Raw genomic sequence first — 18,693 nt, 5'->3', positions numbered from 1 at the left:
TTAACAATTGTAATAGAAGTAGAAGATTATATTATAGTTTGGGTTTTTTTATGGAGGATTTTGGTGTGGATCTGTTCCAAAAAGTCCTCAAAATCTCTGCGTGAACATGGCCTTAGAGAATCAGTGACAAAAATGGAATTTAAATGGGTTTCTGGTGAATTCTGCATTCGCGCATCCATGTATCACCAGTAGAGTTGAGCGAGTATCTAACTATTCGTACTAACTATAGTATACACATAACGAGTACTGTCTAATACTGGCGTATTTGTTCCAAATAGTGTGTGCAAGGCAAGTCAATGGGGGAAACACTCGCAAAGTAACAAGTAACCCGAATGCCGTACTATTCACTACTCACACGAATAGTACAGCATTCAGGTTACTTGTTACTTTGCCAGTTTTTCCCCTTGACTTGCATTGAACACGCTATTCGGAACGAATACGCGAGTATTAGACAGTACTCGTTATGAGTATAGCGAGTACGAATAGTTAGGTACTCACTCAACACTAATCGCCATATAGACATATAGAGCTGTCAAGATTGGGTCATGAGACCCGCGGGCAGACCCTGCACCCTGGTCCGTACTCGGACTGTGACACACAGATGTCTGACAGCAAATTTAAACAGAATATCACCTAGTTTCTGTATAGACAATACCTTCTAGATCTTCGGAGTTCCACCACTGGAGCCCTCCATGATCACCATTATGGAGTGCCATTGTCTCCACCTCCGTCGGAGGAGTTGGGTTGGCATGCTGCCCGCATGTGCTGTGCTAAGCCATACACAGTCTGACAAGTTAGCCAAAAACAGGGACAAGGAACCTCTGTTTAGGCCAGTGTTTCTCAACTCCAGTCCTCAAGACCTACCAACAGATCATGTTTTCAGGTTTTCCTCAAACAGGCTTTCAGGATTTCCTTAAGGTTGCACAGGTGATGGAATTATTCCCTTTCTAATATCGAGGAAAATCTGAAAACATGATCTGTTGGTGGGTCTTGAGGACTGGAGTTGAGAAACACTGGTTTCGGCAATTGGTGGAGATCCCTTTGGTCAGATGAGCACCAATCTAAGAATTATCACCTAACTGATCATTCACCAATGGAATAAGCTGTTAATAACGCGAATGTTGGTCATTCTGTTCTTTAGAGTGTACAGCTTTGGATCTTTTGCCCAGAATTGAAAGCTATTTACTACTGTATCTTATTGGTTTGAGACAAAAAATCATTTTTACCCAAGAGAGCCTAGAGGCCCCCATACACAGCCGTTGGTCCTCTGGGCTTTCACCTAATATAGGAATCATAATGGTGTAGCTGATAGGAAGCATCTTCATGGCCACCAGTGTGTCTCATCCATGATCATGTTTAATTAGACGCTGATTTGGTCCCGCACTGACATCGGCAAAGAGAGGAGCAACTTGTCATTATTACAGGTGAATTTAGGCGGCAAACCCATATTAATTCAAGATTCTAACCTCTTTACATGCTAGGTTGAAAGTCGTAAACATTTTGTAGAGTTTTGCTCTTTTGTTTTAATAAACTGTACTTTAAGTTTCATATTTTTGTGCTGTCCTCTTATTTTGTTTTTCCAAGTTAAAATAAAAACTTCATAGGACATCATGGAATAATAGTATATACTCTGCTATTAAAATATCGGATAGTGATGAGTGGGCACTAGCATGCTCGGGTGCTCGGTACTGATAAGAAATAGCTGGATGCTCGGATAGGCGCTCGTTCATCACCACGAATGGCCTAAAAGAGGTTAACACTCTGCAAATCTCAGCTAACATGGTTTGTTAACCAAATAAGCTACTGGGGCAACGGGGCAGTCAAATGAGTCCACGGCGGCAGCTAATGACATCCCGTTAATTCCAGGATTGTGTATAGTAAAAAATATACCCAGTATGATTACACCTGGCCAGAGCGAAGAGCTGTCAGTCTGGGGAAGAGGTAATAGGACACCTGTACGGTCGAGGTGAACTATTATTACAGAATAGAAAAAATCCTATTTGGAAACGAACTGTCCCATCACATAGCCCTACCCCTCCTTTTTTTGTGTCCGTCTGATGGTTTTGCATGGGAAGGAAGAGCCGTTTTCTCTCTCTATGTGACAAGAGACTCTCAGCTTCATATGCAAACTTCTAGAACATTCAAATGATCAGAAGCCGATAAAAGGAGCCGAGGAGCCCTAATATCTCCCACAGTCACAATCTGCACTTGCACTGATTTACCGACCTCATTGATTGTGGACCTAACCAGGTACGTTAACCAGGAGGAGATCCCAAAAGGATGAAAAAGTTCCTTCCACTACTTAGTGGGTTTTCTGCTGCTAAAAAATACAATATTTTGCCATAGAATTTTTTTAGAATTCTACTTTAAGGATTTTTAGAAAATCTATTTTTTTACAATCAGGAATATGCCTCGTTCATTCTTGGTAAAGAGACATCGGATGGTTGTGGGGGTCACAGGATGGGGGCATGTTGTGGATGCTGAACGAGGAGATCTTTATGTCCCAGGTAAGTCTGATTCCTAATGAAATTGGGATCACAATTGTTCACTGACTTTAAAACAAAAAGATTACCGTATGTATTTTTTGCAGATATAGTGCCACTCCTGTCCATGTGGTGGTTTTAATACCGCAGCTCAGCCGTGGTTACAGAAATGTGGCTAAGTTGCATGGATACAAGTGGTGCCATCACCAGGAAAACAAGACCATTTCTCAGATGTTTGCTTTAAAAAAATGATAGGTTGCAAAACTATTTTAAGCCTCTGCTAACATCAGTATTCTAGTTTCTGAGCATCCATCCATTGAAGGCTATAGATTTCATTGCCATGTGCATGTGTTGGCATTGTGTTATTGTAAAATGGAGCCACTGTGCTGTGGAAGGGTCCAGCGATATTATTCTAGGCAGGGATATTCTCAAATTTTAAAGTTATCACCTAGCCGTGGGATAAGGGATAACTCAGATTTCTGGGGCTCCCACCAATCTTTAGAACAGGAGCCATTGGCGGGGTGCTGTGCTCAACTGTTCTTCGGCACTTGGCTGACCTTCGGTATTTGGCTGTTCTTAAGCTGTTCTTTCAAAAAACTGTGGAGAGAAAAGCGCACATAGGGTCTTATCTGGCAAACAATGCAGGCTTAGAAGATAAAACAGGTGCTCACCTGTGGAAGTTGTGACAGGCACAACTCCTATGAAGGCAGAAATTGGTCAAGCAGCAGCCCCGATGATACAATAGGGAATCATGAATGGATAAGAAGGTCGGGTTTAACACTGCGCTAAAACCATGAAGCCAGACGATGTGATGGATTCTTTGCTATATTTTCTTTATTTAGGACAAGTCAACGCGTTTCAAAGGCATGTCCGCCTTCTTCATCAGCTTTCCTCCTGTTTTTCTTACACGTGACGTTCAGTCACTCCCTGGCCGACGTCATCTGTGTATACGTGGAGCCTCTTTTTCAGCAATATATATGTATCCCCAAGTAGCAATTGGTATCATGCTGTTTTTTCCTTTGTCCTGATGAAGAAGGCGGACATGCCTTTGAAACGCGTTGACTTGTCCTAAATAAAGAAAATATAGCAAAGAATCCATCACATCGTCTGGCTTCATGGTTTTAGCGCAGTGTTAAACCCGACCTTCTTATCCATTCATGATTCCCTAAGCTGTTCTTTCGGCATTCGGCTATTTTTCAGCGCTCTGCCGACCTTTGGCATTCATCTTTTCTTTCGGCGTTTTGCTGTTCTTCGGCACTAGGCTGTTCTTTGGCTCTCTGCTGACCTTCAGCACTGCTGTCCTTTCAGCATTCGTCTGACCTTCGGCATTTGGCTATTCTTCAGCTCTCTGCTGACCTTCAGCACTCTGTTGTTCTACGGCACTCAGCTGACCTTTGGTATTTAGCTGTTCTTAAGCGGTTTGCTGACCTTTGGCACTTGGCTATTCTTTCGACACTCGGCTGACCTTCAGCATTCGGCAATTTTTCAGAGCTCTGTCGACCTTTTGGCATTCAGCTGTTCTTCGGCACTAGGCTGTTCTTCGTCTCTTTGCTGACCTTCAGCACTCTGCTGTCCTTTCAGCATTCGGCTGATTTTCGGCATTTGGCTATTCAGCGCTCTGCTGACCTTCAGCACTCGGTTGTTCTACGGCACTCAGCTGACCTTCGGTATTTGGCTGTTATTAAGCACTTTGCTGACCTTTTGGCACTCGGCTGTTCTTTCGGCATTCAGCTATTTTTCAGAGCTTTGCCGACCTTTGGCATTCAGCTGTTCTTTCGGCGCTTTGCTGTTCTTCGGCAACAGGCTGTTCTTGGGCGCTCTGCTGACCTTCAGCACTCTGCTGTCCTTTCAGTATTCAGCTGACCTTTGGCATTTGGCTATTTTTCAGCGCTCTGCTGACCTTCAGCACGCGGTTGTTCTACGGCACTCAGCTGACCTTCGGTATTTGGCTGTTCTTAAGAGCTTTGCTGACCTTTGGCACTTGGCTGTTCTTTCGGCTTTCTGCTGACCTTCGGCACTCGGCTGTCCTTCGGCATTCGGCTATTCATCGCTCTGCTGACCTTCGGCACTGGGTTGTTCTTTCGGCGCTCTGCTGTTCTTTAGCACTTTTATTAAAATGAATAGAGATGCAGTTTGCACAATCAATCTACGCTCCATGAAGATCCCCAGTTCTTGGGATTATTGGTCCCCCAGCAGTGAGAAATTATTTACTATCACATGTATAGGGGATCACTTTCAAACTTGAGAACATTTAAAAAAGTATGGTTATTTAAATGCTGGAGTCTGTACATTTCTACCAATTCCTGCACATACTGAATATTTTTTAATTCCCAAAGTGGTGTTTAGTGAACCACTTCGTTTTTTTGATCGGTCATCGATCAAATTCTTCATTGCATCTATGGATGTCCTTGTGCTGTCTGGTTTTTTTACTGTTTAACAGGGGAAGGTTGGATATTTATTTACCTTTTTTTTTTTTTTGTATACAAGAAAAATAAATGCCATGCTGATATTAAACATGGACCAAAATTGGATAAAAATCGGATCCATCGCACTGATAGAAAGCGGTTCATATTTAACAAATCATTATCCATTTTATCTAGATGAAAATCTGATTTTTCATCCATATGACATCAGTTTTTTATATATCAGCAGGTATTGAAATTTACAAGCAGAAATAGTTTCCTATAATAATGAATTATAATGTATCAGTAATAAGCGGATGCTATAGGATGATCCGATTTTTGTTTTATGCACATCCATAGACTTGACTAGGTGAGTCTCAACTGAAATATGGAAGAGAATTGTTCATGCTGACATTTTATTTAATTATTTTTTTTTTCATGTAAAAAAAAAAAACAAACAGGTCGGCTGAACAACCCTATTGAATAAAATTGATTCAAGTGGATCCATGTGCTGTTAGTTATTTTTTTCAGCATTTGATCCGAATTATGGTCGTGTTAACTTAGCCATAGAATGCTATGACTGATAAGTTATAGTAATGGAAGATGGGGGGGGTCCAAAAACAAGATACAAGGGCAGCACTATTGGGCTATGTTCACATGTTGCTTTTGTGCCGATGTTTTGGGATTTTTTTGCATTAGTTTTGTGCAATTTAAAAGCGGCAAAATTAATGAGATTCCAGAAATCCACTGCAGTCACGATTGCTGCAAAAATGCACCGTGTGAATGTAGCCTTGCCCTGCAGTTCACATTCGACCATGGTCAATATCTGGAAGATGAAGGTCTGTACATTGATTCAGAATATGTTGGTGTTATATAAAAAGGAAAATAAATATATTTAAAATGCATTTTCTATACATATTAGTACAGCTGTCATCGTATTGCAAGCAATGCAAATCACTGTCTCTGCGGCTCTTCTTCTGGCGTTTGGCCACCACTTTGCAATGTCAGTCAAGGAGACAGAGGCCATTGATAACCGGTGGAGGACATTGACGTTCTGTTACAGTCAAATGAGCTGAAATCCCAGCTATTCACCGTCACAATGGATCAAGCCTCCTGACTGTTTCCTTTCAAGTATTCTATACCCAGATGATTGTATAAAAGACAAACAAAATATTCAGTGCTGTGTGCTCGGAGGGATAAACTATGATAAATGTGTGTACAATGCCAGCAGCGCCATCCTGTGCTTTCCTGCTGGGTAAATCGGAGTACAGCTATGCAAATGCAGAATGAATACTAATACGTGGGGGGATGTAGATTTCTGCATTTAGTTTAATAGCTCCTTAGTATACTCATCACTGTGCGACTCCAGGCATTAGGATGGCGCATATATTAGGCTGGTTTCACACTTGCGTTGAACGGTATCTGTTGCATTGCGTTGTGTGACGGATGCGTTGCAAATAGTGGCGCAATGGATGCTGCAAAACAACGCAATCCGTTTTTTTTTGTTTTTTTTTTACAGTTTCACCGTTGGCAGACTATTGTGAACGATCAGCCGATCGCTAACAGTAGCCGGCCGCCGGGTGATCAGCCGATCACTTACAGTAGCCGGCCGCCGGGTGATCAGCTGATCGTTCGGTCGCCGACAATGTGTGCAGGGGGCGGAGTGCGAAGTGGGTGGAGCCGAGCGGGGCCATGGCTGAGGACATCAGTGCCGCGGGGACTGCATCGCTGGGGGACAGGTGAGTGTGTGTGTGTGTGTGTGTGTGTGTGTGTGTGTGTGTGTGTGTATATATATACATACGGAGTGCGGGAGGGGGCAGAGCCGAGCGGGGAAGTGTCGGGCTTCCAGCACGTGTAACCAGGGTTCCTTTGTTACCCGATGTGTACCCTGGTTATGGGTGGAGGGAGCCAGAGAGAGCATGCGCAGTGAAATCCAAAGGATTCCGCTGCTCAAAAAAAGTTACATGCTGCGTTCCTTCCGCCCGACGCAGCGTCAAAATAACGACGCTGCGTCGTCCGGCGGATGCAACGCTGACACTTGCATTACAGTGCGTCATCCATACAAGTCTATGGAAATAGCGCAGTGCGTTAACGGACTGCGCTATTCTCCATAGTGACGGACTCCGCTGAGCGCAAGTGTGAAAGTAGCCTTAGGAGGATGTTGGGGGACACCATCAGAAATGCCTGCTTGTCTCATTTCCATGCACATTTCTTACCTTCTCAAGCCGGCCATACACAATAGATGGCTCTCGGCAGAATGATCATGCTACAGCCGACTCTCTCGTACCCAGGAGTGCTCCCTCTGCTGATCGCTCCTGTGTCCTCTATGATAAAGTCCCTGACTCTTCGGCCAGTAGCTTATCTCCAAGAGGACAATATAAACCACAGTCCAAAACTAGACATTCCCAAGCGACATCTCCCCCAACCAGTTATCTGGTGCCCCCATACACATTAGATGGCTGTCGGCAGAATGATCATGCTACAGTCGACACTTTCATACCCAGGAGAGCTCCCTCTGACGACTGTTCCTCTGTTGTCTTTGATAAAGTCATTGGCTGGTGGCCTATCTCCAGGAGGACAATATGATCCCCAGTCCAAAACTAGACATGGCCGATCAACATCTCCCCCAACCAGTCAGCTGGCGGCTTATCTCCAGAACAATATGAACCCAGTCCAACACTAGACATGCCCAATCGACATTTCCCCCAACCAGGCAGCTGGCGACTCCTTACAGAATAGATGGCTGTTGGAAGAATGATGCTACAGCTGACTCTCCCATACCCAGGAATGCTTCCTCTGCCGATTGCTCTTCTGTTCTCTATGATAAGCTGCCGGCTGATGAGTCGGTGACTTTATCTCCAGGAGGACAAAATGAAACCCAGTCCAAAACGAGACATGCCCTGACCAGTCATCTGGTGGCTTATCTCCAGAACAATATGAACAGAGTCCGAAACTGGACATACCCAATTCACATCTCCCTAACCAGTCACCCGGCGCCCCCATACACATTAGATGGCTGTTGGCAGAATGATCATGCTACAGCCGACTCTCCCGAACCCAGGAGCACTCCCTCTGCCGATTCCTCCTCTTCTCTATGATAAAGTCACCGACTCATCAGCCGGCGGCTTACCTCCAGAAGGACAATATGAACTTCAGTCCAAAACTAGATATGCCCAATCGACATCTCCCCCCAACCAGTCAGTCGGCGCCTCCACACACATTAGATGGCTGTCGGCAGAATGATCATGCTACAGCCGACTCTCTAGTACCCAGGAGCGCTTCCTCTGCCGATTGTTCCTCTGTCTTCTATGATAAAGTCCCCGACTCATCGACCCGCGGCTTATCTCCAGGAGAACAAAATGATCCCCAGTTCAAAACTGGACATTCCCAATCAACATCTCCCCTAACCAGTCAGTTGGTGCTTCCATGCACATTAGACTGTCAACCAAACTCATCAATATCGGTGGGTTCAGCCACCATTAGTCTGTGTATGGAGGGCTTCAGATTACGGTTTCCCCAATTTTTTCACTCAAACAAAACAATTTTATGAACCTTGGGCTCATCTAAAACAATTGAAGCTACAAGTCAACCAGCCATGTGTCTAAAAACTTTGGTCAAAGTAGAGTGGCTCGTTGCCACCTTCCTTCATATTCAGCTCAACATGGACCAACCAAGTAAGCGTAATGTGATTGCACTTCCAGTATGATTTTTGCATAAATGATTAGTACATGTGATTACACTTTGGGGTTCCCTTTATTCAGCATCATAAAATCCATCCAGTGAAAAGTGACACTGGGCTCCGGTGATAGAACTTGAAGCTCAAGGACCCCAATTCAAAAGCTGAAACGGGGGCTCCAATCAATGCAAATCTCTAATAGTATTAGACAAGTGCATCTCAATAAATTAACCTCAAAAAGTTAATTTATTTCAGTAATTCAATACAACAAGGGAAACACATATTATATAGTCATTACACACAGGGAAATCTATTTTAAGTGTTAATTTATGTTAATATTGATGATTATGGCTTACAACCAATGAAAACCCAAAAGTCATTATCTCAGAAAATTAGAATAATTACCACAAAATACCTGCAAAGGCTTCCTAAGCGTTTAAAATGGTCCCTTAGTCTGGTTCAGTAGGCTACACAATCGTGGGGAAGACTGCTGAATTGACAGATGTCCAGAAGGCAGTCATTGACACACTCCACAAGGAGGGTAAGCCACAAAAGGTCAGTGCTAAAGAAGCTGGCAGAACACAAAGTGCTGTATCCAAGCATATTAAGGGAAGGTTGAGTGAAAGGAAAAAGTGTGGTAGAAAAAGGTGCACAAGCAACCGAGATAACCTTGAAAGGATTGTTAAGAAAAGCCCATTAAAAAATTTGGGGGAGCTTCACAAGGAGTGGACGCTGCTGGAGTCAGTGCTTCAAAAGCCACCACACACAGACGTATCCAGGACATGGGCTACAACTGTTACATTCCTTCTGTCAAGCCACTCATGACCAATAGACAACACCAGAAGCGTCTTAGGCTGCTTTCACACATCCGGTTTTTGCTGAGTGGCACAATACGGCGCTTTGCAGAAAAAACGCAACCGTTTTTTTTTACGCTGGTTGCGTTTTTACCGCATAGACGCATTAGCGCCGTATTGTGCCGCATGGCCTTGCGTTGCGTCCGGTTTTGCCGGATGCAACATATTTAGCCCATGCAGCGGCCGGATGGAACGTTGCCTGGCACACTTTTTTTGTGCGGCGAAAAAAACATATCGCGCCGCATCTGGTGCAATTTTCAATGTAGGCCTATGGACGCCGGATGCGGTGTCCTGCGGCAAAAAACGCATCCGGCCGCCGGATCTGGTTTTTTGAACTGCGCATGCTCAGTATCAAGCCGCATCTGTCAAAAAACGGACGGGCTGCATGGAAGAACTTATGCAACGGATCCTTTTTTTTCGCCGCATCCGTTGCATAGGATTTTGAGCCGGATTGAGCCGCACTGCAAAAAACGGATGAGTGAAAGCAGCCTTACCTGGGCCAAGGAGAAAAAGAACTGGACTGTTCTCAGTGTCCAAGGTGTTGTTTTCAGATGAAAGTAAATTTTGCATTTCATTTGGAAATCGCGGTCCCAGAGTCTGGAGGAAGAGTGAAGAGGCCACAATCCAAGCTGCTGAGGTCTAGTGTGAGGTCTCAACAATCAGTGATGGTTTGGGGAGCCATGTCATCTGCTGGTGTAGCTCCACTGTGTTTTATCAAGACCAAAGTCAGCGCAGCCGTCTACCAGGAAATATTACAGCAGTTCATGCTTCCCTCTGCCGACAAGCTTTTTGGAGATTTCATTTTCCAGCAGGACTTGGGCCCTGTCCACACTGCCAAAAGTACCAATACCTGGTTTACTAACCACAGTATCACTGTGCTTGATTGGCCAGCAAACTCCCCTGACCTAAACCTCATAGAGAATCTATGAGAGACACCAGAGCCAACAATGCAGACGAGCTGAAGTCTGTTATCAAAGCAACCTGGGCTTCCATAAAACCTCAGCAGTGCCACAGGCTGATCGCCTCCCTGCCACATTGCCGCATTGATGGAGTAATTCATGCAAAAGGAGCCCCGACCAAGTATTGAGGCATTTACTGTACAGACTTTTCAATAGGCACCAACATTTCTGAGTGTAAAATCATTTTTCAGTTGGTCTTATATAATATTCTCATTTTCTGAGATAATGACTTTTGGGTTTTCATTGGCTGTAAACCATAATCATCAACATTAACAGAAATAAAGACTTGAAAGAGATCCCTCTGTATGTAATGACTGTATATAATATATAGGAATAGATCCCTCTGTGTGTAATGACTATAATATATAGGAATAGTTCCCTCTGTGTGTAATGACACTATATAATATATAGGAATAGTTCCCTCTGTGTGTAATGACACTATATAATATATAGGAATAGATCCCTCTGTGTGTAATGACTCTATATAATATATAGGAATAGATCCCTCTGTATGTAATGACTCTATATAATATATAGGAATAGATCCCTCTGTGTGTAATGACTCTATAATATATAGGAATAGTTCCCTCTGTGTGTAATGACGCTATATAATATATAGGAATAGATCCCTCTGTGTGTAATGACTCTATATAATATATAGGGATAGATCCCTGTGTGTAATGACTCAGTATAATATATGCATTTCCCTTGTATTAATTTTTTTAAATTAACTTTTTGAGGTATTCTAATTTATTGAGATGCACTTGTATATCACATGGATGCAAATTTCAGTTTAGAAAGCAGAGTGTAAAATCCGTATCAAACATGCACCACATGATCCTGGAACACAGAGGGGGAGGGGAGGGGGATGCAGCTGCAGTTGTCAAATTCAGATTTATTTTTATTAGTAGATAAAAAATAAAAATGGAAATATTGCAATCCTGTATCTTGTCAGTGACACTGTCTTGCTAATGATATTTTTTTACTGCACAGATTCCATTGTTCGACCCCCATCTCCGAACCCAGTGTCGTGTCCGGCAATGTCTGAGGTATGTGGCAGATCAATAATACATCCATATTTCTTAAATTCTATAAAGAGGGATCCCGGGAAATCGTACGTCAACTGATTTGGATTTTTTAAAATTGCAACCTCTATCCTTTATGCAAATGATCGGTGACGAGACTGAACTGGAACCACTGCAGAAAGCAGAGCACGGGCGGACACCGACAGAAAAGGGCTCTGTGCAATAACAATACAGTCTGTCCACCGCCATTAACTTGAGAACGGCGGCAGCTATAGGAATAGAAGTGGTGTCTAGGTATAGTAAAGTAGCCATGCGCTAAGCAATGAAACCACCTAAAGCGCCACCTGGTGGAAAACAACGGAGTTAGCATTTTTATCTCGAAAACAGAACGAGATAGAGAAAAAAAAAGTGAATCACAAAGTTGTAGGGCATCATCAATTCAATACTAATCCACACCTTGCATACAGAAATGCTATGATTAGAACGTGTAAAACTCACAAGGCTGCGGACGTGAAGCGATACCTCATGGAGACCTTCCTACAAGTCATTGGGTATGGTGGCTGCGTGGAGTGGCCTCCACGCTCACCTGACCTGACCCCATTGGACTTCTTTCTGTGAGGTCACATCAAACAGCAGGTGTATGCGACCCCTCCACCAACATTGCAGGACCTACGACGACGTATCACAGATGCTTGTGCAAACGTGTCACCTACCATATTGCACAACGAGCAGCAAGATACAGTATGCTGTGCAGAGGCCAGATGTGCATTGCAGCTGACGGGGGCCACTTTGAGCATCAAAGTTAAATGAGCGCCATATGCGTGACCAGCATTCAATGTTTGGGGGGAGGGGGGGTCATGGGTTTCATATCATAGCCTTTCTGTATGCAAGGTGTCGATTCGTATTGAGTTGATGATGCCCTACAATTTTTTTTATTCACTTTTCTCTATCCCGTTCCGTTTTCAAGATAAAAATGCTAACTCCGTTGTTTTCCACCAGGTGGCGCTGTAGGTGGTTTCATTGCGTAGCACATGGATACTTTACTATACCTAGACACCACTTCTATGCCTATAGCTGCCGCCGTTCTCAAATTAATGGCGGTGGACAGGATATGGATGGACACACTGTATATTGGCATTTTACAGCCCAAGAGCTTATCAACATGCAGAATTCCACCTGCTTTGGAGGTAGAAATGGGCCTCCTAACCTATTGGCCCCCTTTGCGGCTGCACAGGCTACACCAATGATATATCCGCCATTGAAGAAGAGCACAATGCTCAGTCCTCGCCACCTCTACCATAGATTAGAAATGGAGCCCCACCTTATATGCATTAATTCTAAAAGGAAAAACCAAAGACAATGGGTCCGGTCACAGAACAACATTAACAGGTCCTAGAAAAGGCATAAAAATGAAGCCCCAAAAGGCAACTTAACCACACATTTCCCAGACACTGCCCATTTGCTATAACAAGCCTTGTTTTCTAGGGCCCGTACTCCTGCCGTGCCTGTAGGAAGACCTTCCCCCTCCAGCGCATGTTGACCCGTCACCTGAAGTGTCACAGCATCCAAAAGAGACATCGCTGTCCGTGCTGCGGAAAAGGCTTCAATGACACCTTCGATTTAAAGCGGCACATGAGGACACACACGGGTGAGTATGGCGGCTTCTTATGTCTCGCCATGTCCTAGAATTAATCTTTACATGAATAACTATAAAGGAACCCGGATTAACACTGCGCAAACCACAGGCCAGGTATAGATTTCTCTATATTAACGATTAGCGAGCACTGCCTTGCTCAATACTGTAGTTTTACACACACATGGCGTATTACAAAAGTGAGTACACCCATCAGATTTTTGTAAATAGCTTTTCACGGCACAACACTGACGATTGACAGTATCTGCATTTGAATTTGGCGCCGGCACCATCCTAAGCCGTGAGCAGCACATCCAGATTGGTCTCCTGGCCGTCTTCAGCGATCTGCACATGCACCGCCACCATTTTCCCAAAACTGCTAGGAGATAAATCTGTGCAAGCGCCACCTGTGGCTAGGATGCCAAATTTAAAGCAGGAGGAAGATCCAGACACTACAGGCAGGCAGCAAGGCCGGGGAAAAGCCGAAGACCCTACCCACAGCCCCTCCTCAATGCACGGAAGGCTTAAGGTACTTTCACACTTGCGTTGTTTTCCTTCCGTCACAATCCGCACTTTTGAAAAACAGCGGAATTCGTTAACGGATTCTGCTGTTTCCCATAGACTTGTATGGATGACTGATTGTGCCAAAAGGACCTGCGTTGCTTCCGTTGGGCGACGCTCCGTTGCTTCCGCCGAGCGGGAGGAACGCAGCATGTAACGTTTTTTGAGCAGCAGAATCCTTAGGATTTCACTGCGCATGCTCTCTCTGGCTCCCTGCACCCGTAACCAAAGTAAATATCGGGTAACCAAGCAAAGTGCTTTGCCTAATTACCCGATATTTATCCTGGTTACGTGTGCAGGGAGCCCGACACTCCGCTCCGCCCCCTCCCGCACTCCACTCCACATGTATATATACACACAGACACACACACTCACCTGTCCTCAGTGCCATGGCCCCGCTTGGCTCCACCCACCCCGCACTCCACCCCCCGCACACATTCCCGGCGGCCGAGCGATCAGCTGATCACCCGGCGACCGGCTGCTGGGAGCGATCAGCTGATCACCCAGCGACCGGCTGCTGGCAGCGATCAGCTGATCACCCGGCTACTGTGAGCGATCAGCTGATCACCCGGCGACTGGCTGCTGGGAGCGATCAGCTGATCACCCAGCGACCGGCTGCTGGCAGCGATCAGCTGATCACCCGGCTACTGTGAGCGATCAGCTGATCACCCGGCGGCCGGCTACTGTGAGCGATCAGCTGATCACCCGGCGGCCGGCTACTGTGAGCCATCAACTGATCGTTCACAATAGTCTGCCGCGGGTAAAACTGTTAAAAAACAAACAAACAAAAAAACGGATTCCGTTTTGCAGCATCCGTTGTGCCACTATATATATGCAACACATCCGTTGCATCAGTCACACAACGCAATGCAACGGATGCCGTTCTACGCAAGTGTGAAACTAGCCTTTGGGTTGTTTCACACATCTGGCATTTCGCCGGATGGACGGACCCGGCACAATCCAGTAGTGTATACAAGTACAATGGCATCGCAGCAACCTCCGGTCACTGACCAGAGCTTGCCGCAATGCAATTGTACAGTATTACCACTGTACTGGAGTGTGACGGATCCATCGATCCGGTGAAATGCCGGATGTGTGAAACGGCCCTTAGAAAACCAAAATTTCTAATTATTTGATAGAAACCAGGCTGAAAGTATCTATTAAATCAGTATACCAGCTCCATTATGGCCGTACCTTTATTTTAACATGTTTGATCCTGATGACCAGTTCTTCAAGCCAATTGAGTGAGAATGATTTTTGGTCTCACTCAGGTACAAGAATTCTCAACCTGCACAGCCACCATGGAAATCATAGGGTCAGCTCCAGATTTCTACCATGTAAACCTGTCATGTCCCCCAAATATCAATAACCAGGCAGGTCAACGGTATTACAATGCTGACCGACCACCTAAGTGCTGCTACTGGGACACAATTCATCTTATTTTGGCTTTCCAATCACAGCCATGGCCACACAGCTAGCTAGTGCTCAATACAAAGGGAGAGGCAGCACTTTGACAGCTCGTTCTGCAGCATATCAGTGCATAGAGAGCTGTATATAATCCCTGGGCATGCATACAGCTGCCCCTCAATTCTGTGAGATGACTGTAGCTGCTCAATACACACCTATGACTGGAAACAAGCAGCTGCAGGGAGGAATAAAGCTTATTTTTACCAGGTAGCTGCACTTTCAGTAAAACAGCATTGAAACACCATGTACCCCAGTGTTTCTCAACTCGTCCTCAAGACCCACCAACAGATCATGTTTTCAGGTTTTCCTCAATCAAGATTTCAGGATTTCGTTAATGTTGCACAGGTGATGGAATGATTCCCTGTCTAATATTGAGGAAAACCTGATCTGTTGGTGGGTCTTGAGGGTTGGAGTTGAGAAACACTGATGTACCCTATATCAGCAGGTTAATAGTGCTTCATTAGTCTGCAGTAAGCTAGATTGCACCCACTAGTGGTGTCTGCAGGCACCTACAATTTTAAAATTCAAGCCTGAAAGTGATCCTCAATGAAAATGACTTGGCCCTTGTGAGTCAGAGGACCTGAGCTCTAGAAATTTGTGTCACAGTATCCCACCAGTCATCCCCCGATATATCAAAGGTGCATAAAAGTGCATTAAAATGGGCCGATCAACTATATACAAGTCGACAAGAGCTTGTTTACACATGCCGCCAAGAACTAACGGGAACAGGAGGATCGTCAATACAATGGTTCCATCCCTATTTATAGTTGTCGGCAGCCCTTTCCCTCTTGTTGCCAGCATAAACAAGCGGATCACAGGAGGATTGAGCAATTTGCCCCTTTGGTGATCTCTAGTGCTTAGATGTGCGATGGGGGGGGGGGGTTAATCGCTGCAAAAACACAAAAAAATGACATGTTGCTTCTATCAAGAATGCAGCAGTTTTCCATTTTAGTCGGAAATTTTTATTTGAGGTCTCCGTTTTTGCTGGTACTATAAAAAAAAACAACAGCTTTTAACTTATTTAACTCATGGGGAAAAAAAAAAACCTTGCAAAAATGCAAAGTGGGAATATAGCCGTAGGCTGGTTTCACACATCTGCATTTTGCAGTTTGTACTTAGCCCATAATGGACAAACTGGTCACATGTCTCCTGACCTGAACTCAGCCGCCTCATATACAGACCGTGAAACATTCACATGCGAGGTTGGCTATATGAAGGAAAGCCGGGCATTTGGAGTTCTGCCTCATACCCCATAAAGCCGTATTACAGTATTACAGTACATCAGTGCAGGTTATTGACCATATAACAAAAATAAGCAAATAAATTATAATCTGATATATAAAGCTCTGTGTGTGTGTGTGTGTGTGTGTGTGCGTCCGGGATTGGCATCTGCACCGTCGCAGCTTCAGCCACAAAATTTTGCACTCACACTTCTGGACCCCGAGAGCGTCATAGGCTATGTTTTGAGGGGGAATTTTAACCCTGCGCTTTACAGTTATTCACCAAAAAACCTGCCTCCATTAAAGCGAATGGAGCTGGGAGCCACAGTGCAGCCAGAACTTCAGAAGAATGCGCAGCCACGCCCTTAAATGGAATGTTGGCGTGTCACAATGCAGACAGGGAAAGAGGCAGACAGGAAAAGTGGCAGACAGACAGGAAAAGTGGCAGACAGACAGGAAAAGAGGCAGACAAAGAGGCAGGGAAAGAGACAGGGAAAGAGACAGGGAAAGAGACAGGGAAAGAGACAGGGAAAGAGACAGGGAAAGAGACAGGGAAAGAGACAGGGAAAGAGACAGGGAAAGAGACAGGGAAAGAGACAGGGAAAGAGACAGGGAAAGAGACAGGGAAAGAGACAGGGAAAGAGACAGGGAAAGAGACAGGGAAAGAGACAGGGAAAGAGACAGGGAAAGAGACAGGGAAAGAGACAGGGAAAGAGACAGGGAAAGAGACAGGGAAAGAGACAGGGAAAGAGACAGGGAAAGAGACAGGGAAAGAGACAGGGAAAGAGACAGGGAAAGAGACAGGGAAAGAGACAGGGAAAGAGACAGGGAAAGAGACAGAGACAGGGAAAGAGACAGAGACAGGGAAAGAGACAGACAGGGAAAGAGACAGAGACAGGGAAAGAGACAGAGACAGGGAAAGAGACAGAGACAGGGAAAGAGACAGAGACAGGGAAAGAGACAGAGACAGGGAAAGAGACAGAGACAGGGAAAGAGACAGAGACAGGGAAAGAGACAGAGACAGGGAAAGAGACAGAGACAGGGAAAGAGACAGAGACAGGGAAAGAGACAGAGACAGGGAAAGAGACAGAGACAGGGAAAGAGACAGAGACAGGGAAAGAGACAGAGACAGGGAAAGAGACAGAGACAGGGAAAGAGACAGAGACAGGGAAAGAGACAGAGACAGGGAAAGAGACAGAGACAGGGAAAGAGACAGAGACAGGGAAAGAGACAGAGACAGGGAAAGAGACAGAGACAGGGAAAGAGACAGAGACGGAAAGAGACAGAGACAGGGAAAGAGACAGAGACAGGGAAAGAGACAGAGACAGGGAAAGAGACAGAGACAGGGAAAGAGACAGAGACAGGGAAAGAGACAGAGACAGGGAAAGAGACAGAGACAGGGAAAGAGACAGAGACAGGGAAAGAGACAGAGACAGGGAAAGAGACAGAGACCGGGAAAGACAGAGACCGGGAAAGAGACAGACAGGGAAAGAGACAGACAGGGAAAGAGACAGACAGGGAAAGAGACAGACAGGGAAAGAGACAGACAGGGAAAGAGACAGACAGGGAAAGACAGACAGGGAAAGAGACAGACAGGGAAAGAGACAGACAGGGAAAGAGACAGACAGGGAAAGAGACAGACAGGGAAAGAGAGGGAAAGACACAGACAGGGAAAGTGACAGATAGACAGGGAAAAAGATTGAGACAGACGGAGAAAGAGACAGTCAGAGACAGACAGGGAAAGTGACAGATAGAGAGACAGAGATATATACAGAGGGGGAGACAGACATTATAATTACATTTCTATTTGTTTTGTGGTTTTTGTGTGCAGAATACATTTTTGTTAATACATTCTATTTTGTTAACAGCAGTTATTAACCCAGGCGAAGCCGGGTAGTACAGCTAGTAAATTATAAAGCGTAAGCTCATTCTGACCATGTAACGCTTAGATCTGTTTATTGCACATCTTTTAGTGCAATTCTACAAACTTCTTGTGCCCAAGTATTCATCATATCCCACTGAACTTCTCCTACAGGAATAAGACCATACAAGTGTCCGGCCTGTGACAAGTCCTTTACCCAGCGTTGCTCACTGGAGTCTCATCTGCGCAAGATCCACGGAGTATTACAGAGCTACGCCTACCGCCAGCGCCGCTCCAAGATCTACGTCTGTGAGGAGTGTGGATTCACGTCGTCAAGTCCCGACGCCTACACCCTGCATATACTGGAGGTGCATCCGAACAACCCTCTGCTCTCCAAACACTTAAGGAAAAGAGGAGTCGGGGGGCTGAGAGGAGAGATGGGGGCTCTACTCCACCCAGCACCGTGTTACCTCCCAAATATTGTCCCCACCAGATGCAGAGAATACAATCTTGATGACTGTTCCCCATGAGTGACTGGATTAAGATTTTTTT

At 45.1% G+C, this 18,693-nt stretch overlaps 1 protein-coding gene across 1 annotated transcript; it reads left to right on the top strand.

Moving 5' to 3' along the window:
- The first annotated feature begins 2,407 nt into the window (after positions 1 to 2,407).
- On the top strand, positions 2,408 to 18,671 carry OVOL3 (ovo like zinc finger 3). Its single transcript, XM_075324859.1, has 4 exons — positions 2,408 to 2,507; positions 11,368 to 11,423; positions 12,885 to 13,047; positions 18,316 to 18,671. The coding sequence occupies exons 1-4, from the start codon at positions 2,408 to 2,410 to the stop codon at positions 18,669 to 18,671; spliced, it is 675 nt and encodes a 224-aa protein (XP_075180974.1).
- Positions 18,672 to 18,693: the final 22 nt, after the last annotated feature.

The sequence above is a fragment of the Anomaloglossus baeobatrachus genome, chromosome 9 (assembly GCF_048569485.1).
Source record: "Anomaloglossus baeobatrachus isolate aAnoBae1 chromosome 9, aAnoBae1.hap1, whole genome shotgun sequence".
Lineage (NCBI taxonomy): Eukaryota > Metazoa > Chordata > Amphibia > Anura > Aromobatidae > Anomaloglossus > Anomaloglossus baeobatrachus.
The sequence above is the reverse complement of the archived record's forward strand: the minus strand, read 5'-3'. Positions and strand labels throughout refer to the sequence as shown.

Coding starts and splice junctions, on each gene's coding strand:
- OVOL3 (XM_075324859.1), top strand. CDS start 2,408: ATGCCTCGTTCATTCTTGGTAAAGAGACATCGGATGGTTGTGGGGGTC. Junction 2,508..11,367: donor AGGAGATCTTTATGTCCCAG/GTAAGTCTGATT, acceptor TTTACTGCACAG/ATTCCATTGTTCGACCCCCA. Junction 13,048..18,315: donor GCACATGAGGACACACACGG/GTGAGTATGGCG, acceptor CTTCTCCTACAG/GAATAAGACCATACAAGTGT.